General features: G+C 38.4%; 1 protein-coding gene across 3 annotated transcripts in view; it reads left to right on the top strand.

Annotated features, from left to right (window-relative positions):
- pde7a (phosphodiesterase 7A) overlaps window positions 1–26,485 on the top strand; it is a 33,091-nt gene extending 6,606 nt beyond the window's left edge. The window contains exons 2-14 of one of the 3 annotated variants that reach the window (XM_066662431.1): window positions 13,798–13,858; window positions 16,543–16,575; window positions 17,187–17,276; window positions 19,183–19,334; window positions 20,277–20,340; window positions 20,998–21,093; window positions 21,942–22,042; window positions 22,132–22,263; window positions 22,377–22,468; window positions 22,703–22,847; window positions 22,987–23,083; window positions 23,623–23,703; window positions 24,499–26,485. In XM_066662431.1, coding sequence (XP_066518528.1) covers window positions 13,798–13,858; window positions 16,543–16,575; window positions 17,187–17,276; window positions 19,183–19,334; window positions 20,277–20,340; window positions 20,998–21,093; window positions 21,942–22,042; window positions 22,132–22,263; window positions 22,377–22,468; window positions 22,703–22,847; window positions 22,987–23,083; window positions 23,623–23,703; window positions 24,499–24,707 — 1,353 coding nt within the window. In that variant the 3' untranslated portion in view covers window positions 24,708–26,485. The remainder of the gene's footprint in view (window positions 1–13,797; window positions 13,859–16,542; window positions 16,576–17,186; window positions 17,277–19,182; window positions 19,335–20,276; window positions 20,341–20,997; window positions 21,094–21,941; window positions 22,043–22,131; window positions 22,264–22,376; window positions 22,469–22,702; window positions 22,848–22,986; window positions 23,084–23,622; window positions 23,704–24,498) is intronic. The other 2 variants (XM_066662441.1, XM_066662436.1) reach the window with 2 other exon arrangements.
- Window positions 26,486–26,641: the final 156 nt, after the last annotated feature.

The raw sequence follows: 26,641 nt of genomic DNA, 5'->3' as shown, positions 1-26,641 counted from the left end.
AAAGGACAAAGTTATTTTAGAATATCTCAGCTGCCATCTTGAAAGAATCTGTATCTGTGAGATATGATACTGTAGCTGTCTTGGATCTTGGGTGGAGCTGGTGGATGTGGTCATGTGCCTTAGTTCACTACCTGTCTTGCATGTTTTGCCCTTGAATCATAGGATTTCATGGCACAGAAGTTCCTCAGTGCTTTTAGTTAAAGGAGTTTGGTAGAAATTAAGGCCCTGTATCAGGCCAGTGTGAGCTTTTTTAAAAATACCCATGCACTTTTTCTGTATGTGCGCTTTGTGGAACATGACAGGGAAATAAATGCTTGACTGAATATCACAGCCCATGCGTGGTTGTAGTTGCAGGACAAAGTGGCTCTGGGGACTTTCAGAACATGACAAATCATACAGGAATTTTATCGGTATTGACAAATAACTGCTTAAAATGTCTGGCATCAGACAAGAGTTTACATTTAACATTTGTTTTATTAATTTGTTGTATTTTGGAAAAGTTAATTCGTTTGTAGTTTTCATTTTAATTTTTTCCTGAATATTATATAATAATTTAGTCCCAACTATTACATTTCAATAAACCTTTGTAAAAACATTGACATTTTTTGCTTGACCATAAGAAATTTCATATCATGTATTTTCTCTAAGATATTGATAGAGTGTGAAACACTATTTAAATGTGCTTTAGAAATTTAGTTCACAAAGTTAATTTACAATTATAACAGCAGATGAGTTGGAGGACCATCAGTAATATTGTAAGCCTGTTCTTTTGATTTGAATTTCTTGTGTTTAAATTGCTAGCCAAAATGCCTGTTGCATTAAGTAATTAATGTATTAGTTTGTAGAGTAAAATGTCAGTTGTCCAGTAGGGCAGAGGGAGTGGTGGAGTTGCAGGCCTGATGCGCTGAGTTTGGTGATGTGGGGAGGGTGATAGGAGGGCGTTCTTTTGACTTTGTTTATCTTAACCGAGGTGATAAGGTTTTCATGCAGAGCTGCTGGATTGACGTAGTTTCAGGATGTGGTAAGAATGCTGAAGGAGCTGTTCGGTTGTCAGTGTTTCACAAGTTGTTTTGTGTGTGCAAACTACTGTTACTGCAACTGTTCAGCCTACACACTTTCACATAACATGCTTTTTTACACATCAGCAGTAGTATCAATTTTAAAGACATCAAATAATAATTTAGTTGCTTTTGCATGCACACTGGGGGGAAAAAGGTTATGCACAGGTACATTTATGTATACTAAGGATACAAACGTGTAATTGCACCCTCAAAATAAGTCAATAAGATGACCATAAAAATACAAATTTTTCTCTTATTTAAGAGGAACTGTTAATAGATAATGAGAATAAAAATCTGAGTTTTGAAATAATGCTACAGTTATATTACCTAACTAAAGGTGCTAAAGACTTGTATCAGCAAACATTTTGTAACTTTTGGTACATATTATTATTTCAAAGAATGCAATATTGCAGAATATATTACATTATTTGAGTTTGCTGGCAAGATAAACCAGACAGTGCCTCAGAAAACAGAAGTGCTAAGTTATTACAAAAAAATAAAAGCTGCCATTCATAATATAAAGTCATGGTCATTTTTCATGGTGTTTTCTGAGAAATTAGTTTTCCTCAGTTATCTGTGTAGTTTGGTTTGACACAGTTTTTTATTAACACATTAAAATAAGGTGTGTTTTAAAGTAAGACCACTCCTAGATTTGTTTTATCAATACTGTATATCAAGTTGGGACATTTCTTTTATACTTAATACACAAATGCTAATTCGCAAAAAAAAAAACAAACAAAAAAAACCACAACAACAATAGAGGGATTGTCATTGATGTGATTCTCAGCAGCAACCCCTTTTGGAGCAGTCCCTAAATATATACGAGTGAGTAAATGAGATACATGCCGTGCTTTGCATCTAAAAGCACATGACTGGAGATCAGGGGGACATCTGTTTGCTGGTCGAGCTTCATGGGGACTCAATGACCTTGAGTAATCCTGTCATATCAGAAAACATAGTATTGAATTCACCCTAGAAACTAAGTAATCAGGCAGCCTTTGAATTATGATGACCTCCTCCTTCATGTTCTTCACATAATTATGTAATTACCCAAATAACATGTGAGAAAGTTTCAGACTAGGAGCAAAATGAAAATGCAGGAATGTGCTGCTCTAATTCCTCCCTACAAACTAAATAAATAATGTTTTGTAATAAAATTCTGCATGAAGAAATTGCATATTTTTTTTAAGATTAAATAGTTTAGTGTAAAAGTTGTCTGTACCAGGTACTTAGCTTCAGTTCTTAAAAAATGTAATTCCCTTTTAACTCCAGCATAACGAGAAGCATTTGGTCAGTCAACAACCAAAATGATATGATAAAGAGCTTCTCCAGGAAAAAAGATAGCAAATTTTTATAATAAGGAGATTATGCCAGTGCTGTATTCCATATCGTTGCCAATACAAATATGGACAGAAATGCATTTGTCATTATTTAGTCTTACAGTTGTCGCAATTGTCAAAGCACACCTTTCCTTGAAACTGTCATGAATTTCTGTGTACATCATCTCTACAACATCTCTGTTGGTGCCATCTGGGTGTTTTTAATTCATTGTGTTTCGGGATATGTTATAAAATCAGGATTTTTGACCAGTGATATTTCTGACAGTAGTATTGGACTGCTATTTATTATATGTCCATAGACCAAATTAACTGCCACTTCTATTACAACCAGTAAAAGCTGAGGCAGTCCTGCATGTGTTTATTGCTACAACAAAACTGTTGAAATTCTCCAGTGATGACACTGACTTGGAAGATTCAGTTGTATCAGTGGGGACGTTTAGTTTCTGGACTACGATGGCTGCAGGATGTGACAAGCAATTAATTTCACAGCTGCTAGGATTGCAAGATATCTGTAGCATGTCTTAAACGTTGCATTAGACAGATGTCTCTAGATATTGTAAAGTTTGCAAACATGTTTGACAGTTCAGTGTTTGTAGATGTTTTCAAGGTGCTGATATTAATAGATGGTGTTTTGACAGAGAACTGGCATGCCACTTCTCTTGAGTATTTTCTCTCCAGAGTCGACTGTTAGTGAAGTCCACTAATTTCTCACAGAATGTGCTCTGTGTTTGGTTTTAAAAACTACTGAGTTTGAGGGTTACTCTCAGTCAGTAGGTTTGTGAGTAGTGTGACCTGCTTGACCGTATAAACCTGCACAGCAAAAGCAGCTTTTCTGCCCTGCAGCTTACAGGAATGTGCAGTGGTGCTGTGCAGCATCTCGCAGCGCCGTGCTATAACTCATGAGGAAGCTCTGAATTTATGAGGCCATGCTGAGCTCTACCACTTTAATCTTTGCAGTTTAAGGATAAGAATGAATGGGAATCGGATGGGCTTCCTCTTTTGTTTGCCTGTACTGTCGTGGACGCTTTCCCTTTTTAGCGTGCCTGCAATTAGACGTGAGGAAGAAACAAGATATAACAACTTGATATTTTTCTGACCATTATCGGTCTAAGGGGGGGGGGGGGGGGGTGGACTGACTTGAAGGAAAGGACGTGACCCGCCCCAGATGACCTTAGCATGGCACTGCTAGCTTTTCTGTAGAGCCATACAAGGTGAATGTAGCACAGTTCAAAGAGCAGAGTGCTGAGAACTGTGGACAAGTGTCTTTTTGTAGGATTGCATTAATATGCATTAATGCTTGTAATGGCACTTGTTATTATAATATAAGTTATAATGCAAATGCAGTTCATGTATTTATAAAAATGCACTCAAATGTTAAGTTGTATGTATAAGAAGAATATATCTTTCAGCCTTCCATCGTTGACAGGGCCACAATTTAACACTACTCAGCTTTAGCATTGTACTTTACTTATAAGGTTGCAAACTTGGCACTGGATAGTAGAAAATCCAGACTTGTGGCTGGATCTGTCACACCTGGCACAGAAGTCTGCTGTACGGCTGTAATCAGTAGTGTGATCCATGTGATGGGCACTGGGCTTATTTTAAACAGCTTACTCATTCACTCAGAAGTGCTTTGATGATTAGTGTTTTCTGTTGTAATGAAGTGTGTTGGTCTATTTGAATTGCAGTCAGGGGCTTCCTAAGCAGCAAGCACTAACCAGTGACTTTATCTTCTGACCACAGCTGCAGCCCCTCTTTTTTTTATGTTGCTGTTAATGACCAGCAGACATCCTGGACTTATTGAGGGCCTCCAGGAGAGAGGCAAAACTTCTGGAATGGCTTGTGACTGATGACTTGTCTCAGTTGATCATTGTCAGGGGTTTGGTTTGGCCTAGGTTTGGAGGTATAGGGACGCACCTGACACTCTTACGTCCTCTGTTCAGCTGGGGGAGTCTGCAGCTGTGTTCTTCAGTACCTTTTCCAAAAGTACACACTTGTGGTTTGCAGTTCATCTTCAGTTCATGTATACATTGTTAAATTTAACAATGATACACAACAGTTGGTAAAGGCCATGACTGGGTATATGTAATAATCCGAGCCACAATCTGCTTTACTGAACATTTCAGGACATCATCTGTGCTTTAAAGACACTGAGCAAGTTTATTTAATTATAATGAGACAAAAAGTAGTCCTACAAAATGGTTGCGTGCATATGCGAATAAAGTCATTTTACTGCATTGCTAAATCAGTTGTGGCAGATGCCAAACATTGGGAAAATAGGTAGTGTTTCACTAGGGCAAAAAGGCCACATTTTATTTTGAGGTCTGTTTTTATTATAAAATCACCATCTGAAAGATTACATTTTTGTTCTACATCATTTAATGATAGTCTACATTATTCAGAACAATGTCTTTCCAACTTTTAAATGGTGGCAATTTGCTTCTAAATCAGAGTTACAAAATCTGAATTACTAAAACAGATCTGGACTTTCTTTTATAAAGAGTAATTGCAGTATTGGTGTACAGCATCATATCACTTATTTGTATGTGATGTACCTCGTGTCTTTAAGCATGTGAATACAGCAAATGGGCTTCTGTTTTTTAGACATTGATGGGAATACATGCTCAGCAAAGAACATGTCTGTGTAACGTAAATAGTAGTGGGTAGGTGGGTGAATGGGTGTGGGTTTTTTAAATTTAATAATAAAAAAAAAAAAGTATTTTCAGATAGATGACAGTTTAGTGTTCACATCAACCTTCCTTGCTTTAAATGAATCAGCTGGCTTTGTGGGCTGATAGAAGCAGTAAGTGAAGGCCTGAGTCGTAGTCATAGGCTCGTGCAGTGGTGTTCAGAGGCATGTTCGCTTAACTTGCCTTGGGGCTATTTGTGGAAATGCTCCTCCACAGATGTATGTGGTGATGTCAGGGTTGCGCAGGGGCCTAATTTGGTCGGTGTGTTTGTAGCACACCTGTTATTGGGACAGGCTGCTTTTACAAGGCCAAGGCTGTTGCTTGCAAATGATTTTGGACTTATACTCGGTTCGACCTTTAGTTGAACTCTGAAATCTTCAACTAAGAAACCGTGATGACAAAAGTGGAAATTGGGCCAAGGTGATTCATGGTTTTATTAGGATATGTGTATGATTGTTACAGGACTTGGGTTTGAATATTGTGGATAATTCTATTAATGTCTTACTGATATGTTTGTGTGTATTTTTAAAATGGTACAGTAATGTCTTGCTGCTGTAGACCTGGAGTGTATCGATATGGGTCCCTACAGTCACAGCACGGTAAATGAAAAATAAATATGCTCCATGTTCTTGAGCCTAAATCTTTCATTATGAAGCCTTGAGGTGCCGGCAGTCTTTTATTTACTAAATAGAGTGTACAGTCTGCACTCTCGCTGTGCTGATAAGGAGACCCTAGCATGCTCGCTCTCTCTCTCTCTGCCAGTCCCTCCCACCTCGTGCGTCAATGGGACTGCTGATGTGGTTGGCTGTCGCTAGGCGGCTGTGGGGGGTTTTGGAGGGGGTGAGTGTGTGTGCATGTATCTGTGAGTCTATGTATTTAGCTCTCTGTGGGAAACAACTGTCACTAGCATAATAAGTATAGGTGCATTTTGCCATTGTGGCAACATTTGGCTGCACCCTCTGAAAGGAACTGCAGCTTTTTTGTTTGATTACATAAAAGTAATCATTTAGCATGTCTAACATAGCCAAAACTTTACATTGTGGTTTCTGAGTATGTGTAGCTCTCAAGAAGCCGCCAAGGAGAAATGGAAATTAGTAAATCACAATAGACTGAATTCTGTATCACTGAATGCGTTTGAAATTTTATATATATTTTTTGTGAGAAGCAGAATATTAATGTTAACCAACTTCAAGAACTGAACTTAAATTAGCAGAAGCATTTTCCATACACAACTTCCACACTTAAGTGTAAAGAATGGCAACAGCAGGACATAAGAAGCAAAATACTCAAAAATTAGATTTTAAAAGAATGGTTTTATTCAACGTTTTGTGCATTTTTCACAAAATGAATGAAGGTGTCTCTTGCACAGCATCTTATGACACACGTCAAATGAGTACATATTGGAAGCATTCTTTACCTGATCCATTTTTGAGTTTTGACCTGATACTTTACAGTAGTACATAAGTTAGTGGAAATCTCCATAATGATAGCTTTATTGAGGGGATTTGTGTGTTTTTAAACAAGAGAACAGGAGAGTATGGGCTGCTTTCAGGCTATCATGGGCAACTGGTTTGTGTATGTCTGTGTCCATCCATGGCGCCTATCCCATGATTGTGTGGTCAGGTGACAGCAACATGGCTAAGACAGCTGCACTAAGCTCAGCGTGCACACTGTCTGGGCCTTGAGCTCAGCTTTGGCTGCCCAGAATCTCTCTCAATATTTTTTACACACACACACACACACACGGACACAGACAGTAACACTCGCAGTCAAACCGACCAAGACTATGATCCACAGTGTCTATAAGGTCCAATGGGAATAGCTGTAATCTGGTCTGTAATTGCCATTCTTGTCAGATGGATTTTCTCGAAGGTAGGTTTAAACAGGTAACTGAATGTAGCAGTTTTAGCAAAGCCTGTATCTCTGAGATGAACGTTTTACAGAAGAAATATATTGTCTTAATTTTTAATGTTTTGAGAAGACTTTTTTTTAATCCACTCAGGGAAATATTTTTTTTTACTTTGGATATAGCTGCATTAGATTTATTCCTTAGCTGGAAGTAATTTAGGATCGTTGCTATATATAGATAAAAAGTACAGCTATATTTTTCAAATAATATAAAAACTGAGTTGTTGTTATTACAACAGTTGACCAGAATAAACATATAGGTCTTTTGCCACAATTTTATATATGAATATACTGGAGTTGTATACATTTTTTTTTTTTTTTTTTCACTTTTATATAGGTCATACTTTTGTATGTATTGGGTCTTAAGGTTAGCTCTCCCAAAATGGTAACTCGTGAAGAGCTTTGGGCTAATACCTGTAATTAAATGGCAGAAATCACATGGTTTAATAGCGACACTGTTGTCTTTGTTCCAGCTCGGCTTCAACCATTGTAGTCACCTTGGAATAGCAAATGCTACTGGGTTTACTTACTCAGATAGACAAGAGCTTTTAACCCTTCTTATGGCCGCTGATATCTGTATATTTGAGGAAAAGTTTATTTGAATTTTGATTATGCTATTGCTTTTTAACCTTTACTACAAAGATTCCTGTTTGTCCATGTTGTAAATGATTTACATGTATATAAGCATATAAACAGTGTGAATTATAGTGCTTATACTAATGGTAGAAAATGCAATCTCATAAATGCAAAACAAATGTTTGTGTATCTCAGCCCAGATTTACGATCAGACAGCCTTGTTTATAGCATTGATATTCTAAGCCAACTGATTGTGGTCAGTGGCTTGTAGAAGAAGGGTGAAGTAGGAGGCTTACCGCATCTTCCTTAAGTGAAACTGCAAAGTAGTCCTGAAGTTAGTATGACATAGAAGGGTACAAAACAGAAGCTTTGCTTGACAAAGGGCTGAGGATCATGACTGAACTACAATTTCACGTTTAGAAATACAAAGGATTAACTATAGACAGATACATTTTTTTTTTCCATTTACGGTAAACAACAGTTACAATTTGAATAGCTGTGTTTACCATTGACTTTGCAGAAAATAGCATCGTTTCAGTGTTACAAGACAGCAGAGATTCTAATTATTAAGACAAATTTATACTTACGTGTCGATGCGAACCCTACACTGTAGCCTACGGTGTAGCCTCACGCGCACCTCTCCAGAAATGTAACTATTCGTCGCGTCGACTGCGATTGTTCAGAAGTCAGACGGACATTGTTTATGCAGAACTGAAGAAGTACAGAAACATGAACTTCTGTCCTCCATACACAGAGACACACACAGAAGCAAGTTCATAGCAAGATATTTCCTTACACATGATGTGGGCTTCAGTAGGGTTACCATACGTCCTCTTTTCGTGACCTAAAAAAATCTAAATCTCCAAAACTGTTCAGGATTTTGCCATCCACAATTCTCATCCCAATTCTTACAATACATTAAGCCCTAATCCCTTTCTTGAAGTGTGCACTTCATTGTTGTATGATCACATTGTTTTAGGTGAGGGAAAGGGGCGTGCTGGTATCAAGTGTTCAAGGGATCGCACCTTCTTGTGTTTACATCACTTTCAGCTGAGCTCCACTCCACAACACTGTTTTACTGGAGCCTCGAACAGAAATTTGTTGAAAGTTGTAAAGGTAATTTATCATAGTCTCCTCTTCGTATTTGGAAGCTTTTCTGTGTCAGCCTTTCACTTTCTGCTCTATATTTTACAAAACTGAAAGTCGTCACTTCTGTCACGACACAAATACACACCTGAACGTTACAGACTTTCTGATGAGTTAATCAAGTTACATCTGCGCAGCTTTTCTGTTTAACATTAACTTTGAAGAAAGTTAGTTCAGAAGGCCAACTCTCTGGATCATTAAAGTGAGAACAGGGGACAGACTGAATTATAGTAATCACATACAGCACGTTTTATCAGCCAGACCTTTTAAAATATGAAAAGTATTTTTACATATGTCTGGATCCTAGTGATGCTCTGATCATTTATCAAGTCTGTATTACTTCAGGTTGATAAGATGTCGTGCTTTTAGTAACATTCAAAAAACACAGTTAAAAGGTAAACTCATCAGTTTGAGTTTTCTGGTGTAAACAACTCGCTTTATACAGGGCTTCAGTTTTGAAGATTGATATGAGCAGAAAATAACAGGTTCAATGATAATAAACTGTCAAGAAATGACAATAATATTATTATTTTTGCTTAGGGCAAAAACTTTAATGGAAAGGAATCTGTCCAAAAAGGCATTTGCTATTTATCTTGTTGAAGAGTATCTGTTTATGTATTAAATATGCATGGTTATGGAAACATTTGTGCTGCCAACCTGCCCCCGTATCGACTTTTTTGAAAACTCAAATATGGTCACCCTTGCTTCAGGGATGAATAAAATTGTTGAACAAAGGGCAAATATGGAGGTCTCCGGGGGGAAAAAATAACACAACGAGCTGCGATATCAACGTGGGGAAAATGCGCCGGCTTTGTATGTGTTACTTTCCTGGCACCTCATGTAATCTGCTCTGTCCCAAACAACATACTCCCTAAATAGTGTGCTTTAAAGATTTATAAAGGTAATTCTACTATACTACTACAGTGTACTAGCTACATAGTGTGTTGGAAGATGTTTGAGATTCAGTGTTGGTGTAATTGCAGAGCATCACAAACGTATAAATCTGGCTTTACTGTATGTGTGTTTTTAAGTATCATTGTTATTGCCCCCCCCCACACACATACACATGTTTAAATGAATATGAGCAGATGTAACGTTAGTGTGTTTAGTTTCAGCAGCATTGCTATGGTGGACTCCGATTAGTACTTCTTGATTGGCCAGAGTATAAACCCTCTACGTACAACTCTTCACAAGAGCCTCCAACATGCTTCACATCCAAATGTTGTGTAGCAATTGGCATGTGGGTCTATAAAGTAGCGCTGGGTTAACCTGTTCAAATAGAGTCCTCAAAGCAGTGCAGAAATTCCCCATGTACTTTATAAAAGTTTGCGCCCATGCTTTCCTTTTGTAGCTCTCGGTCACTGAGCGTCACATTGCTCTTTCCTCACTTATACATGTTGCTGCAATTGTGACAGCTTATTTTGATTATTTTGGAGATGCATAGTATGCAGTAGCTTGTTAAATTACATGTTCTGTTGTTTTCATTTCCATGTTACAGAATAGCAACCAAAGAGAAGTGTCTAAAACTTTGAATACACTTGGGCTGTGCAGTTAAGTGCTTTGCTAAATCTAAAAATCTGCTATGGTTGTCTGGCCCCCGTGCTGATGTTAGTATAAACATATATCAGTCAGATCTTTGAGGCATGTGCACAATAATTTGGTTTATTTTGCAACTTTTCCCCCTCTGCTGCACTAGTCATCCTGAAAGTCACAGGTGTGTCGTCGTCAGCTGGTGTCCAACCTGCTGAGAACATTTGTGTTATTGCGGAGCTCTTTCTAGTTGGCCACAGACCTTCAGCACTCAGCTCTTGCCACCCTATTGCACCCTTGCCAGTCGGGAGCAGAGGCCATATGGACGGTGCTCCTCTCCCTGGCCTCCTGTGAGTGATTACTCACACACCCAACGCCAAGGGATGTGTGTAAACACTGCTCTCGCTGATGGAGAAACACGGGTGACTGCCTAACGACTGACTCAACGTGTGCTTCCCATGGCAGATGAAGTCTGTCGCTTATAGGTGCTGATGTCACATGTCACATGAGGTTATTACTGAGTTTGTGTTGGCAGGGAGTGGGCCCACTGCCGTTAATCTCTGGCAAGCAATTTTTGTTAGGGTTTATCTGTTGTATTGGTAATTAAATGGAGTCGCAAACAGACCAGGGGCCTCTCAGACTGAAACCAAACCACTTTAAAACTTCTGACCTGATTCTAATCCGTGGGGTATGGGTGGGCATTAAAGAATGAATGCAGAGTCCCCATACTTGAATTCACACACTTAGTACATTGAAACATTAAATAGGCAAATGAGTGCTTTCACAGTTGAGTGCCTGTTTTGTGCAACTTCACAAAAAGCCATAGATGGCAAAGATGCCCAAATATAGAATATAGACCACCGGGAACTCCCCAGTGGTGCATAATTTGAATTGTTGGCTTTTTCATCAGGAAATCATTGGTTTGATCCCTGGAGATGACGCAACCATTTGAGGCCACTCTCCTATATACTTTGGGACAAATTTTGTTGCAGCAATCCCCAAAATTAAAAAGTGCAAATAGAACTGCAAATCTTGCTCCATGGGACTTCATGGGACTGAGAGGGATGTAGAAAAAACGCCAGAAAAGGCTAATAAGACATTATTTTTACAATGATTCTTGTTTGCATATGTCTGTTGCTGGTATTGTTAGAACACTAGCCAAATTCTTGCTTCATATGTAATTGAAAAGACTGTAAGAAGAATTAATGAGAGTTTGAGTTATAACAATTAGCAAGCCTGTGTAGAACAGAATGGTATTATGCATATAGTGTATTATTCATATAATTGTTGCATAATACTTACACCTTATGTTAAACTCAATGTTGTATTTTGTGGCAGAAAAATGGGTGCATTTCTTTAAAGGGTTCTGTGATTTTATTCAAAAGAAACCTGCAGCAAGAGGAGGACTGATAATGGCTATAAATCAAGTATGCAAATTGGTTCAGTCCATTGACGTCAAATGCTGAATTGTATGCCATCTGGGGACACCACGGCGAGCCATCTAAACGCTGTACTGAAGTGTGTGTGTGTGTGTGTGTGTGTGTGTGTGTGTGTGAGTGAGAGAGAAACAAAGAAAGAAAGAGTGTGTGATTTGTAGATGGAGAGGTAAGCCAGCACAAGGCAAGCCCAATCTTGAGCTTGGAGTGATTCATTGAAGAGCTCCATCCTCGTCTATTTTTCTCTCTCACTGTACAGTGGGATTTTATAGTCGTTAGAAAGGTTTTTTTCTCTTTGTTTTAAAAAGTTTGATATTGTTAACAGCTGTTAGAAATAAAAATGACTTTTTGCATATGCTCCTGCCCATTGCGAGTTAGAAATGTGTAATACAACACGTGACGTGTATCTTAGAGAATTCATAATTAAAAGTGTCTTTCAATATATTCAACCCAACAGCAGTTGGTACATAGAACTGAAGGATTTTTTTTGGGCTGGGGAGTCTTGTATTTCTATAGTAGGCTTTTCTTTGTAATTTTACATATTTTATCTAAAATGTTTTGAATAATTTTTAATCAGTTAATCAACCTGAAAATTTGCAATATTTTCTTGTTCATTTGATTAAAATGAAAGCTGTGAATGTTTCCATGTTCACTATACCCTGCCAGTCTAGACTCGTGTCCATCAAAACCTACCATTCTGTTTTAAAATAATACAATGTTTTAGTGACACAACTGGTCAGTTTCCCATGCTGATGTCACTGTGGCTCTTATTATGGTCATAATTATATTGGATACTTGTGCTGATGACCATTGCCATAGCAAAACATCCAAAAACCAGGTCAGTCTTTGTATTTAGTATCAACAGAAATAATCCATATTAGGACAGATGTGTGTATTTAAACGGATAAGAAAATAAAGCAGTACAAGTGTAAGCACAATCGCTTTTTTCTCTCTCTCTCGCTCTCTCTCTCTCTCAAGCATGATTTCGTAACCAGCCCTGTCTTTCGTAACCCACTCCAGGCGTCTTTCTGCCAGTGCTGTTCATAAAACGTAAAACTGTTTCCTTTCTCTATTGCGCTATCTCTTACACACACACACTCACTCCCCCAGTCAGTGTCTCTCTCTCTCTCTCTCTCTCTCTCTCTCTCTCTCGTTTCTCTCATCCTCTGTCGCGTGCTTTGCTCTTCATCAGCGGAGGTGTGAGTTGCTGTTTTTGTGTTAATCACTGAATGGCTCAGTGTAGCAGGGCAAGAAAGAAGAGCGCAGATTAAATGGGAGAGATGAGGCGTGTTTAATTCAGCAATCAGTGTGTGCTCCTGTTGGGTTAAAGGTGGCTTGTGTGTTGTTTGTTTGTTTTCAAACACATTTCCAGACAAAATTTCCCGATATTTTTAGGACACCATTGAACAGCATTATTACATTACAGGCCACAATGGCCCTGTATGAGTTCAGCTGCTAATTCTCCTAATTCTTTGGGGCTGTTAGGGTTAAGAGTGTGTTTATGTTTAGACCTAGAAAATCATTATTTATGCCTCCTTTATTATTAAATATTTATTCATTGATAAATTAGATTATTAGTTCATTAATAAAGACAACTTTTTTTTTCTTTCTTTTTTTCTTTTTCTTTCAGGACACTGAAAAAACACATTTTTTTCACAATTTCAAAAGTTCACACTTATTACACAGTTCCATCAAACCAATTGTGGATTTTTTTTTCCCCCATTTGGAACATTGACAGTGTATGAACACAAAATTGTTTGTATATGTGTGTATATACACATTGAAAGCTGGATTGCTTGCAAGGTGATGGCCAATCCTTGACTGTTAATCAGTCAATCTACTGGAGTGTACTCGTGAGAAAGGCACACATGCTATTGCCCCAATGAACAGCACCTTTAGAGATAATTTAGAAAATGATCATCCTTTTGTTTACGTTTCTGGTCAGTGGCTGACTGAGCATTCATTATGTGTTGTTGTCCACAAATCCACTTGTGCTATTTAGCGTATTTTAATCATTGAAGTGTGAAATCAAATCTAACCATTAAAATGTCTTTGCTGCAATTTTCTGTAAATACATCCCTGTTAACCCAATCCTTTTGTTGTTCTACAGAGACGTGGCGCAATCTCCTATGACAGTTCAGATCAAACCGCTCTTTACATTCGTATGCTAGGTAAGCACTATTTCTACTGCTCTTGCACATTCACATATCAGCCTACACAAACAGTCATCCAAAACAAGCTATTTAACATATATATCTCACTGGGCATTGAATCACTGTTGAAGGGGACCCTGAATGTAGGATATAAAAGCTTCACAGTGCGGTATAGTACATATTTAAAAATGTTCAACGTTGTTTAAAAAAATAAATAAAAAATATATATATATATAAGCTGTCTAATGACAGTGTATTGGCAGCAGTTCAAAAAGACACGGTAGAGCAAATATCAAGTTTAAAATGTTATTTGTGGCTGAATGTAATCTTATATATATATATATATATATATATATATATATATATATATATATGTTATCGTGTGTGTATGTATGTGTATATATATATATTTCTATTGTTCTATAAGTTCTATAAGTTTAGTTAATACTGTCAAATATTTACTTTAACTAATGTACAGTACAATCAGAATTTGACTCACAATACCCAACTAAAAAATTTCATTAATTCATTGTCTGTAACCACCTACCCGGTTCAAGGTCACATGGGTCCGGAGCCTTTCCGGAATCTTTGGCTGCAAGGCAGGAACACAGCCTGGAGGGGGCGCCAGTCCTTCACAGGACAGCACACTCTCATTCTGAAACATTTCATATGTAAATTATATTAAGTTGCACGAATATTAACAGTCTATTGCCATAAAGCCCTTTTGCCGATTACAAATCCTCATAGCCTATGTTTTCCTCAGAATCCAGTTTAAGTCTACTCAGAATTATTTTGCTTTAGTCTGAAAGTTTGTGATTTGATTAGCATGGATTTGATTAACATAGAAACCACCCACTCTAGCCTGGAACCTCTCCAGATTTTCAGTGGTCTTTTGACCTCTTAGAATGGTGCAGTGGTGATAGATTCAAATCTGTATTGTGCCAGATAGGAAAATGCATACTTGTCGTGATGGCAACTACAGTTGCCATCTAGAGATGCTGTTCTAGTTAATGCTATTACTTCAAGGCCAAGTTTATCGTGTATCTAAATGGGACCCTATTTGCAGTAGATTCTCTTTCGACCTGGTATTGTTCTAGTTACTCATTTCCACATCTACACTAAGCTCAGTGGAAAACAGTTAAGTGATTTTTTCTGGCCCGTGCTTAATTGTAGCTTATGTTATTGGGGATTCACCAGCATTAATATGTCTGTCTATTAATAAGAATGCTATAGTATTACATATCAAATTTGAACCCCACCTCAGTTCAGAAACAATTGCATGAAGATCAAAGTTATTTTGTATTTTTGCTAAATTTAGTTTCGGTTTTTGTGTCATTGCTCAGTTTAAGCTCTTCATTCTCAGCTGCACCAACAGTACTGTATACCTTACATTTTAAAAGAAAAGTGTAATAAACTCTTTAAAAGTTTGATAAATAGTGCTCTCTGATTCAGAGTGAAGTATGCAGCTAAAACCAGCAAGCAATGTTGCTCATAAGAGGAACAGAGAGTAAACATATAACACTCACAAGCAACCAGACATCAGCATTCTCAAAAAGTCAGCATTTCCTAAAGTTGTAAATATACAGTAATAGACCAATGAGATTGTGCCATTTTGTAGTCTGCAACATGTCTTGAAGAGGCACCCACATCTATTTTGTTTTTCTCTATGGGGAAAGATGCTGTTGTAGAAAATTACTGCTATTGAACCTTAAAGTCAACAAAAATATATTTTTTTGTTAACATGTTCCCTCTATTGCAGTCATCTAAACTATGACGTCATTTAAAGCAATCGGAATATCGCTGCAGTCATACTACAAATAAGCAAAGCTTCTTCACATATCATTGACGTCATTTAATTGACGACCAGGGAAAAGCTCCTTCAGCTGAAAATAGGGACCTTTTCAGAAATGTGTCAAGTGTGATTATAAGAACACAGGCATATTTATGCTGTCTTGTACATCCAGTCCATAAACGGACAGAATATGACACTATGTAAAGTTTTGGATCAGAGCCAACACAGTTTTCTACTTTGTATGGGTATGTTAACAATGGGGGTGGGGATTTACCCCAATTATGCCAGGTCTGTTTGTTTATATATATAATATATATTATATAATACTTAGCTAATTATTTTAAAATCTTTTATATTGAATGTTCTCAATCAGACTTTTAGCCTGTATGTAAACATTTTTCAGTGTAAAATTGGGGTTAGTAAAGCATGCATCCAATAACTTCACAGATTCAACACAGCACACAAGAAAATAGAGTTAATTTTTCCCATAGTGGAACAAAACAAAGTACTTTGAATCATGGTTTATCTTGTTGCTAACTACAAAATGACAGCATGTCCTCTGTGATCAAGGAGGTGGTCAGAAACTAGCGAAACTTCCCCCAGTGGGCTGCTGGAGAACAGCAAAAATGTTGCTTTGGTTCTGTAATTGGGATGTGCCTCCTCCCCTTTTGCTTCTCCACCTCAGCAGCTTCCCTCCTACTGCATGTTCAAGGAGCTTTAGTCTGGTTTTTAATGTGTGGTACTTCCTGTTTGCATGTGTGATGTTGTGCTACTACATTTTTGTACATTCTGTCAAAACTTTGAATGCTGTTTTTTACACTCATGTCTGTCTTTGTTTGACTGATTTTTTTCTTTTTTTGATAGTGTTTTTTTTATGTAATTGTAATTCACAGTTTTGGTATTTTGATAGGGGCTTGTGTAATATTCAAACAGCTGTTATCAAGTAAGTAAATGTACTGGTGGGAGGCTGTCCTTATTTTATTTTGATTTCTCCTATTTGAATTTATTTGTTTATTCACTTATTTACTGCACATGTAAAATAATCAGTAGTGACTGACATGTTGGAGGCTGCCATTACTCAGTAGAAGTCTATACAAGTTATTTTTAGTTATTTATTTATTATTTTCTTTTTATTTCAATATTTTCTATCTCTTGCCTAAAAACAGTATCGTGAAAAGGCCTATTGAATGAAAATTAACAGATGTGACCTGAGAGCTTTGGCCTGCCTCATTTGAAGTCCCTCTGATTTCCTCTCCATTCTGACCTGGACTGAGGCACAAGCTTGTCTTTCTTTCCCTGTGTCCACCTCGCTCATGGCAGTCTGAATACTAATGCCTTCTCTTCCTGGCATGGAGCTGCATGCTCACTTCCCTCTGCCTCAGAGACCACCCCCCACCCCCACCACCTTCTCATTTTGGCTGCGTGCATGTGTTTGTGTGTGCCTTCTGTACCTCCACTGCCAGGCTCGGGCCCTGCTCCTTGGGTCAGCAACAGAAAGTGCAAGTTGATCAAGCTAACAGATCTCTTGAGGGCCTTTTTGTTAATTCCTTCTAGGAGATGTGAGAGTGAGAAGCCAGGTAGGCTTTGAACCTGAACGAAGAGGCTCGCACCCGTACCTGGGGGTTGATTTCCGGACCCTGCACTGTAAGTACCAAAGCTAGGTACTTTTGTAACACTTTTGTATCCTACCCCAATCAAATGATGGTTTTATATGTTCATTATATAGGAACATAGATAGATAGATAGATATTTTTGTTTATACTTAATATAAATTTTTATTTAATTTAATTTATTATTATTATTATTATTATTATTATTATTATTAGTAGTAGTATAATAAAAGTTTTAGCATACTTCAATCACCAGATCCTTCATTTTCACCAACATTTTGTCTAATACCCACTGCTACAAATGAGTGCAAACATCTGTAAGCTAAAACAACAAAACTGTGTAGTTAATGTTCTCCTCCAAGCGTGTTGAGCTGTCTGATGACAGTGTATTGGCAGCAGTTCAAAAAGACTGGGTTTGTAGTTTTAGTACCGTTGTCCCAAAAGAATGCTTTGCTTGCTTAATTTTTTGGTCCAGTGTTAATACTGAACTCTGCACTGCAATGTAGGGTAATTTAGAGGAGGCTGATTTCAGATGGAGTAAGCTACACTCGTGTGTAAAAGTTGTTAGCATGTCTGGTCATGTTATATAATTTGTATTTGTTGGAATTAAATAAACATCCTGTTAATCATCTGATTGGCTACAAATCAATGATAAAAATGGCAGTGTACAATACTGGCAAGAGAAAATTGCCACTCTCTGCATGCAGTGATTTGAACAACACCCAGTGTTGCATGTGGCATATTGTCAGAAAGCTCAGTCTCTATAAATTAACTTTGATTTAAAGGGTTTTAATGCCTCAAATAGTTGTGCAGTTATTTCCAGCAACACCACATAGTTTTCAAGAGTTAAGGGCCTTGTTCCCTGACTGGACTGTTTCAGCCTGGATGCTCCAGCAGGCATAGAGGTTTTAACTTCAGTGCCCTGGCAGCAGAGCATTAGAGAAACTTGCTGCGTCAGCGTTCTGGCACTGGCAACCACATTTCTGTCTTCATGAGAATGCACTGTTAATCAATCACTTTTCACAGTCACTTTAATCCACTTTAATTCCTTTCAGGCAGTTGCAGGTTATTTACCATAACAGCTTTTTATGACTGCTTTCAGTCTTCCAGTCTCTGGAATGAGAGACATGAGCAGGGTTTTCTTTTTTTCTTTTTCTTTTTTTTTTTTGGTGGAAGAACTAAAAGCTGTTCATAGATTCATATGGTTGTGGGTAGATACTGACTGAATCATTGTGGCCTGATTATAACAGATGATGTCAATCTGAGAGAGTCACTGCTATAGAAAATTTTCTATAGACTTTTTGATAGGAACTACAGGGGTTAGACAATGAAACTGAAACACCTGTCCTTTTAGTGTGGGAGGTTTCATGGTTAAATTGGACCAGCCTGGTGGCCAATCTTCATTAATTGCACATTGCACCAGTAAGACCATGTGCATCCAATGGTTCAAACATTGTGTCCTGAAGGCGGTGCTGTGTATCAGGACGACAATGCACCAATACACACAGCAAGACTGGTGAAAGATTGGTTTGATGAACATGAAAGTGAAGTTGAACATCTCCCATGACCTGCACAGTCACTAGATCTGAATATTATTGAGCCACTTTGGGGTGTTTTGGAGGAGCGAGTCAGGAAACGTAGCATCACGTAGAGACCTGGCCACTATCCTGCAAGAAGAATGGCTTAAAATCCCTCTGACCACTGTGCAGGACTTGTATATGTCATTCCCAAGACGAACTGACGCTGTATTGGCCGCAAAAGGAGGCCCTACGTCATACTAATAAATTATTGTGGTCTAAAACCAGGTGTTTCAGTTTCATTGTCCAACCCTGTAGTTGTTTTTAAAGGAAAACTCCTGTAAAGTCATATGGTGAAGTTCAGGACATTGCATCTGTCCTATTGGGATGTCATGTCATGATTGTCCTCGTCTGTGTGTCCAGCCCGTGCTGAGTCGGCGGGATCGATTCCAGTTCGGAGGATCCGGAGACTTTTCAGTTTCCAGCGGCACCTGCTGTCCTCGCGCTTTCTCCGTGGAGTGCCACACCTCAACCCCCTTCACATCCTGGACGAGGACTACTGCGGTCAAGCCAAGGTGATTTCAGTCAAGAGCTGTCATGGTTAACCTATTTAATTTTAGTTCAGATATCATTTCCCGATTTTCTTTGTTATTACATAGGCAGTGAGTTTGTGCAGAGCTGATGCACATTGAAAGTATTCTGATGTAAGAAATCAAAGCTGATAAACACAGCCGTTTCTATGTATTTTCATGTTCTCTCAAAGGATGTGTTGGCTTGTGAGTTCTAACACATTGTCCGCCCTTTTTAATGGTCTCTGACACATTTTCTGTGGGAATGAGTTGATTCAGCAGTGCCTTTGCAGATGCATTTCTAATGAGAAACTGGTAGTCACTGAGTTTACAACAGATGGGTTTTTGTTCCAAAATGTTGAGGAATAGTCATTGAACTATATAGTCTTACACTTGTTTGTTTTCTGAAATATAAATGGCCTGCAAAATTGATAGAAAAAGTATCATTTGCATTTTAAAAGATGACAGAGTGTTGAAGTTCATTATTGTAAGATCTTTTCACCCGTTCCTGAAACGCTGATCTGCTTCCAACTTCAAGGAAAAGTGAGAAAGTCACTTCTAATAGAATCATTTACAGTTACAAGTGCCATGGGTCAATTCTAAGAATCCTTCTGAAACCGTTGATTATGTTGAGTAGGCTTGTTTGCTATCACACATTTGGCTGTTTACTACTGCTCACAATATACTCTAGGAGAGAGTGTTCATTGGTTTATTTATTTTAGAGTCCGTGTGTGCCTAATAAACATGCAAGTTTTCAATTAAAACATTATGCTTAAATATGAGGCTTTTTTATTGACACTGGAAAAGTTTTTATCTAAAATCTGTTTGGATTGGAAATTAAATAATAGGACGTTGTCCCTGACTTTGACCAAAAACTGTATGTTAAATTATTTGTGAAAATCATGTCTCCTGTGCGTTTCATAGTTTGCTTCTTGTATCTTTTTTCAGTGTATGCTGGAAAAGGTTGGAAGCTGGAATTTTGACATTTTCCTCTTCGACAGACTGACGAATGGTAAATGCTTTAAAATGTCTCTGAAGAGCATTCAGGTCTGTCACGGCAGAGTGAATCTGTGTGTGTTTGTGTGTGTTCCATGCATCATGCTGGTATTCCCCTTAAGAGTCGCAGTGTATGAGCTTGTCTTCCTGCACTATGTTTGGTCAGCTCTGCCATCTACTGGTCAGGAAACGCATGTTTGAGTGTGTGACCTTACCTTTACGTTTTTGGACACCTATTATGAACTAAATTCACCCATTTTAAGCCACACCCACCGTAGACACAATTGTTCAGTTTTGAGCACGGAACTTAAATCTCTTTAGATCGTTCCAAGCGATTGTACATAAGGTGTCACTGTATATGGTGTATGTTAGAGCTGAGCAATGCCAATAAACCAAATCAACTTAAGTATATAACCTTTTTTTAGCTTAAAACATCAATGGTATTTTGAAAACTAGCAAACTAATAAGATAACAGACCACGATAAACTGTTCCTCGTACTGTGGTCAGTCAATGACACTGAGCATACTACTCTGCACACTAATATGTCAAAATAATTGAAAATAATATCATTCTACAGGTTACATTTTAATATATAATGTATAGTGTATTCAGATGATGAGAGTCTGTCATTAAATATATATGAAACATTTTATATCTCTTCTTTGATTTCAGGAAACAGTCTTGTAAATTTGACGTTGTATCTGCTGAGTCATTATGGTTTAATTGAGCTCTTTCAGTTAGACATGGTTAAAGTGCATCGCTTTTTAGGTAAGTTTTTCTATATGATCACATTCAACAGAAATGTCTTTATAGACCAGCATATGTTACACCATTTTCCACTTCCCTCAGATGTAGTTGATGAACCAAGACGTATTTGGTGTCCAAACGTTGCTTCTGTAGTTTAGCATTGAAACTACAATTCTGAAACTAGAAGTTGGTAGTCAATGTTTTCTGTAAACACGTTCACAGGATTTTTCTGAGGTTATTCAGATCATATCCAGTGATTCGTGAAGGGCACACAGGCTTGTTTAGTTTGGTTTGGATGCATTATTGTTCATTTTGTAGCTGAACAAATTTAGAGCTTATGTCTGAATTCTTTTCACATTCTAGCAACAAAAAAAGATTATAATTTACATTAACTTTTGTTTATTTTTATTAATAAATTAATTTTAAAACAATCATAGTGATTGTTTATATATAGACATTTTTTCATTATTCACAATAATGTATACCACATCAGCAAGTCAGTGTGACCTTACTGAAGATGGAGTTTGAGGCAGTTGTGTTATATTTATACAAAGAATATGAGAAATGACTTGTAGAGAACCGTAGCAAAGTGCGTTAGCAACTACAACTAAGAAAAGTGGAAAACTGTGGAAAAGTAAACTTGTAATGAATGTCTAGAAAGATTTTGTTTGTTGTTTTGTTAATTTAACTATGAAAGGAGGTGGAGGGATACCCTCTTGTGATTGTTAAAACATATCAGTTATATACAGCCTGACTGAGAGCCAAGAGCTAAGAGACAAGCCCAGTACATTATTCAGTATTCTCTTGCTTCCAAGTGAATTAATTTTACCTGAATTTACTGCATCTTATGATTTCTTTGTTGTTTGCAGTTCTGGTACAAGAGGACTACCACAATCATAATCCTTACCACAACGCAGTTCACGCCGCAGATGTAACCCAGGCGATGCACTGTTACCTGAAAGAGCCCAAGGTATGATCACAGGAGAAATAGTGTAAATGTCTTCTGCATGATCTCACCAAGCTTTCATCTGATCTTACTTGTGTTTGTTTTCTCTGCAGCTTGCCAAGTCCCTCACTTCCTGTGATATCCTCTTGGGCCTTTTGGCAGCGGCCACTCATGATCTGGACCACCCAGGAGTCAATCAGCCTTTCCTCATTAAAACCAACCATTACCTAGCCACATTGTACAGGGTGAGAAGAGCACTCTATTCACTTTGCAGGATGTCAAATATCAGAAAGCAACTATACAGAAATCCACTGTCACCGTCTTAGCACTGTCTTAGTGACTGTCTCTGACTGTATAGAATACCTCAGTTCTGGAAAACCACCACTGGAAATCTGCAGTGGGTTTGCTCCGAGAAACCGAGCTCTTCTCTCATCTTCCAGCAGAGGACAGGTAACTTCTCATGCTACTTGGGGTATAAAACAAGACATTAGGTGGTGACGAATTTGACTGATTCTCAGCTAAACTGTTTGTGCCATAAACGTTTGAATTGAACTGTAGTGAAATTTGAGATAAGAGATTTACTCTCCTGCTCTCACTAGTGATCACGCTTTAGGGTATTACTAGCCCATTCCCATTAAAGGGTGTGCAACCTAATGAGTTTTTTTTTTTTTTTCCTCTGCTCAGTTTGAACATGGAGAGGCAGTTGGGTTCTCTGATCCTGGCTACGGACATCAGCAGGCAGAATGAATACCTGTCCAAATTCAGGACACACCTGGACCAGGAGGACCTGTGCTTGGGGAACCCCTCACATCGTCACTTTATCCTACAGGTGAGGGGACGCCAGCCGTACAGAAGAAAAACTTGCATGCTGCACAGATATTTTCTGCACTTTACAATCTAGGGCTCCTGAATGTGTGTGTCTCTGTCTTTCTCTGTGTGTGTGTGTGTGTGTGTGTGTGTGGGTGTAGATGGCCCTGAAGTGTGCGGATATTTGTAACCCTTGTAGACCATGGGAACTCAGCAAACAATGGAGTGAAAAGGTGACAGAGGAGTTCTTCCACCAAGGTACATTCACTCTCTTTCAAATAAATGGTTACACTATATTTAGGCCATCTGTTCTCAGTAGCTTTAGAGAGGGTCACATTGGAGTCAGCACTTGTGTTTTTTTTTTTTTTTCATGACCATGCATAGCAATTATTGCAGTGCTATACCCCTGTAGTGTCATTTTGTACACAGCTTTAAATATAGAGCCTTTAATAATATAAATTTTAATGTAATGTACGCTCTTTATAAGCTGCAAACATTACCTTGCACTAAAGTAAACCCCTTTTAGAACTGTTTTCTTTTGATATAGTATCAAACGGCAGGTCTGACATTATAAGTGCTACTGACTGTACAATGATTTTTTATGAAAGTAAAATAACATTATGTTAACCTTGTAATATGCTAATAACTCATTATCAGATTCTCTTAAGTCTCTAGTTTTCACTCAAGCTTTTAAACATAAGTTGCTCATTTGTTTTTAAACTAAAATGTACCATCAAAACCCTCACAAACCTTAGTTTGAAATAATGAATTTTGTTTTTCCCCCTCCATCTGTTCAGGAGACATTGAGAAGAAGCACAAACTTGAAGTCAGCCCACTGTGCGACAGCGAGACTAACTCCATAGCCGATGTTCAGATTGGTAAGACTCTGGTATCCTGGACTACTGCTGTCAGCTCTCGCACATTCAGGACAAGCACAGTGTTCTTGGCAATGTGTTAGAAGTTTTCACTTGATGAGCTCAAGAATCATGAGAGAACAGTGGCGTAAACTGGAGCAAACACTTTCTGCAAAACAAGGTTACGCTGAGAGACGAACAGCAGAGAGCTGATAATAAAGAGACTTATTTAAAGGGCCATGAAAACACTGGTGCATTGTCTTTCACACTGAGTATATCTCCTATGATCCATCCACTTCAGTGGCCTGTTTATCCGGCTGTTGGCTCCTACACTAACAATCTGAAACCTCTTGTCCTTTAATAGTAAAATCCAGTTTTCTGACAGGCTGTGGGAAATATAAGTCATTTTTATGGGTGGACCCTTTTGAATCAAGGCTTACATGAAGTCCAAAAATTTAGCATGGAATGGGAGGTGCAAAAAAAGTACAAGCACAACAATGATAAGAGAGAAAATGTCACTGAAAATGTTGAGATAAAAAGCATGGGCAGTGGGAGAGCTTTCCGATTTATTACAGGGAAGATTAGTGTGCAAATAGTATGGTGTGTTCTCCCAGTGTCTGCGTGGGTTTCCTCCAGATGCTTCCATATTACTTTCTTGGGAGGAGGACTGTTGTGTGAAATTGCAATATAATTTTCCTCTGAAATTATGTTTTTCTTTCTCTCTAACCCTAATCCATCTTATCTTTCTCATCCCTACTTTTTCTTTTTCTTTCTTTCCTTTCTTCCCTATTTCCCTCCCCATATCCTTATTCTCTGCAGGTTTCATGACCTATGTAGTCGAGCCCCTGTTTGCTGAGTGGGCTCGTTTCTCAGACACACGGCTCTCTCAGACGATGCTGGGCCACTTGTGCCTGAACAAAGCCAGCTGGAATGCCCTGCAGCCGGAGGCATCCGGGAGCTCGGAGGAGCCGGAGAGCGAGCTGGAGCCCAGCTCCAGAGCCTTACCTCAGGGAAGACCCCACTCCTGATGCCCTGCTCTGCACCCCCAGCTGTGGGCCAGGACCCCTATCCCAGACCCTTAAACCACATCACAAGTTGCTCGCCTCCCATCTCAAACCAACCACTGAATCCTTTGATTTATTTAATTTATTTAATTTTAACCCCTTGTTTTCCCTTTGACATAGAGCAATACATGGATACCTCATTCGGCTACTGCTGCGTTGTTCCCCACACTTTCATTCTCTATCTTTTAAAGTCATTATATTTTTATTTATTAAACTATTTGGGGGTGCGTTACGAATTTGAGAACTGAGCTTGGTCATTTTGCTAGAGACTGGGGGGTGGGTACATGTTGAACCGCTTCGCAAGTGAGACGAAAACACCGAGAGTATTCATGAGAGGATGTTGTTTTCTTTTAAACGACTGCACCAACAGATGGCGTGCATGCAAGCTTGTTTGTGTGGGTGGGTGTGTATGTGTGTGCGTGCGCACGTGTGTGGGTGGGTGGGTGTGTGTGTGTTCGCGCGTCAGTGTTTTTCTTTGTTATTCTTCTTTGCAAATGAATCTTCCTCCTTGTGTACACAACTGAAAAAAGACAAATGTGAAGAGCCCAGTCATTTTGCTGCCTCTACCAAGACTGTTTACAGATGTCTTTTTTGTCGTCATTGTTATAAATGAATCATGTTGGTTCTGTGATTTTTTTTTTTTTTTTTTGCCTTTAAGCACAGATGTGAAGAACCACTTTTACATGTTTTTTGAACTGTTGTCCTACTGCTGATGTACTGAACAAAAGAAAAACTTCAAAAACAAACAAAACAATGAGACTCCACCTCAAGTCAGTCTGATGCGCCAGATGCCATATGAAATGCCATTTTGTGCTCCGTTGTGTATCTCTCCCTGTACTCCAGAGGGAATAAAAAGGTGCCACTCGGACATGCAGCTCCAGCTGTGAAAGGACCAGGGTCCAGCTTCCCTTCATCTCCCCACTCGACACCACCGCAATGGGAAGACCACCCCGACCCACCACCCCAAAACCCTGGAACAAACATCCTGACACAGGACATGTAGCTGACAAGAATCTCCATGGATTTCGCTCAGGGTCTCGCCAACCTGCTTATCTATCAGCTGGGAGAAAACAGAGGAAGCTTAAAGGTGCCTTTCATAGGTAGCTGTCCCCTTCCCTACCATTTTGTAAAAGATAGTCTGTAGACTCCCTTTCAGAATGTCTCTCAACCACAGTCTCTCTCTCTCTCTCTCTATCTATCTATCTTTTCTCTCTATCCAGAAGACTGCTAAAAAAAGATGCCTTAAAACTATGCACAAAGCTAAGTGACCAAACCAGCTTGTATTTTTCATTGAAGTGCATCATGTCTGTTCAGTGCATTGTTCAGCCCTTTGCCTTTTGTTGTGGAAGAAGAAAAAAGACAGAAGGTTGTTTTTTAATATATGGATAATAAGTTGATTTCAGTTTTTTAACATTGAACATTCCATCGTTATTTGTTTTGGCATATTTCTTTTTTTTTTTAAACTATGTACAGATGGCGCAGTTGTTTTTGTGCTCCTCTTTCTGGTTTGAAAGAGAGCGGGTGCTTTTGTTTTCTTTTTTTTCCTCTTATTTTAGCTGATTTGTATTTTTTTTTTTTGTTGTAAGTGCTGTAAGACTGTTGATTCAAAACTGTTTACAATTTGTTGTAACAGCCATTTTGGGGAGAAGACTTCAGTGTCAAGCCATTTTGTAAAGGCTTTTGTCGTACAGAATTTTGATACGTGCTCGTTTCAGTTGCATTTTTGATGAATAAAAATCGACACCATGTTTCAAGCGATCTGACGAGTTCTTTTACGACTAGAACATATGTAGCCCTGTGGGAGTTGTTGCCATCAGTAGTTGAAGACATCTGTGATGCCACCCCTACATCACCCGTTTTACTGGAATGTAAATGAATCTTCTGTGCCATCCGTTGTG

This window comes from Hoplias malabaricus, chromosome 1 (genome assembly GCF_029633855.1).
Source record: "Hoplias malabaricus isolate fHopMal1 chromosome 1, fHopMal1.hap1, whole genome shotgun sequence".
NCBI lineage: Eukaryota > Metazoa > Chordata > Actinopteri > Characiformes > Erythrinidae > Hoplias > Hoplias malabaricus.
The sequence above is the reverse complement of the archived record's forward strand: the minus strand, read 5'-3'. Positions and strand labels throughout refer to the sequence as shown.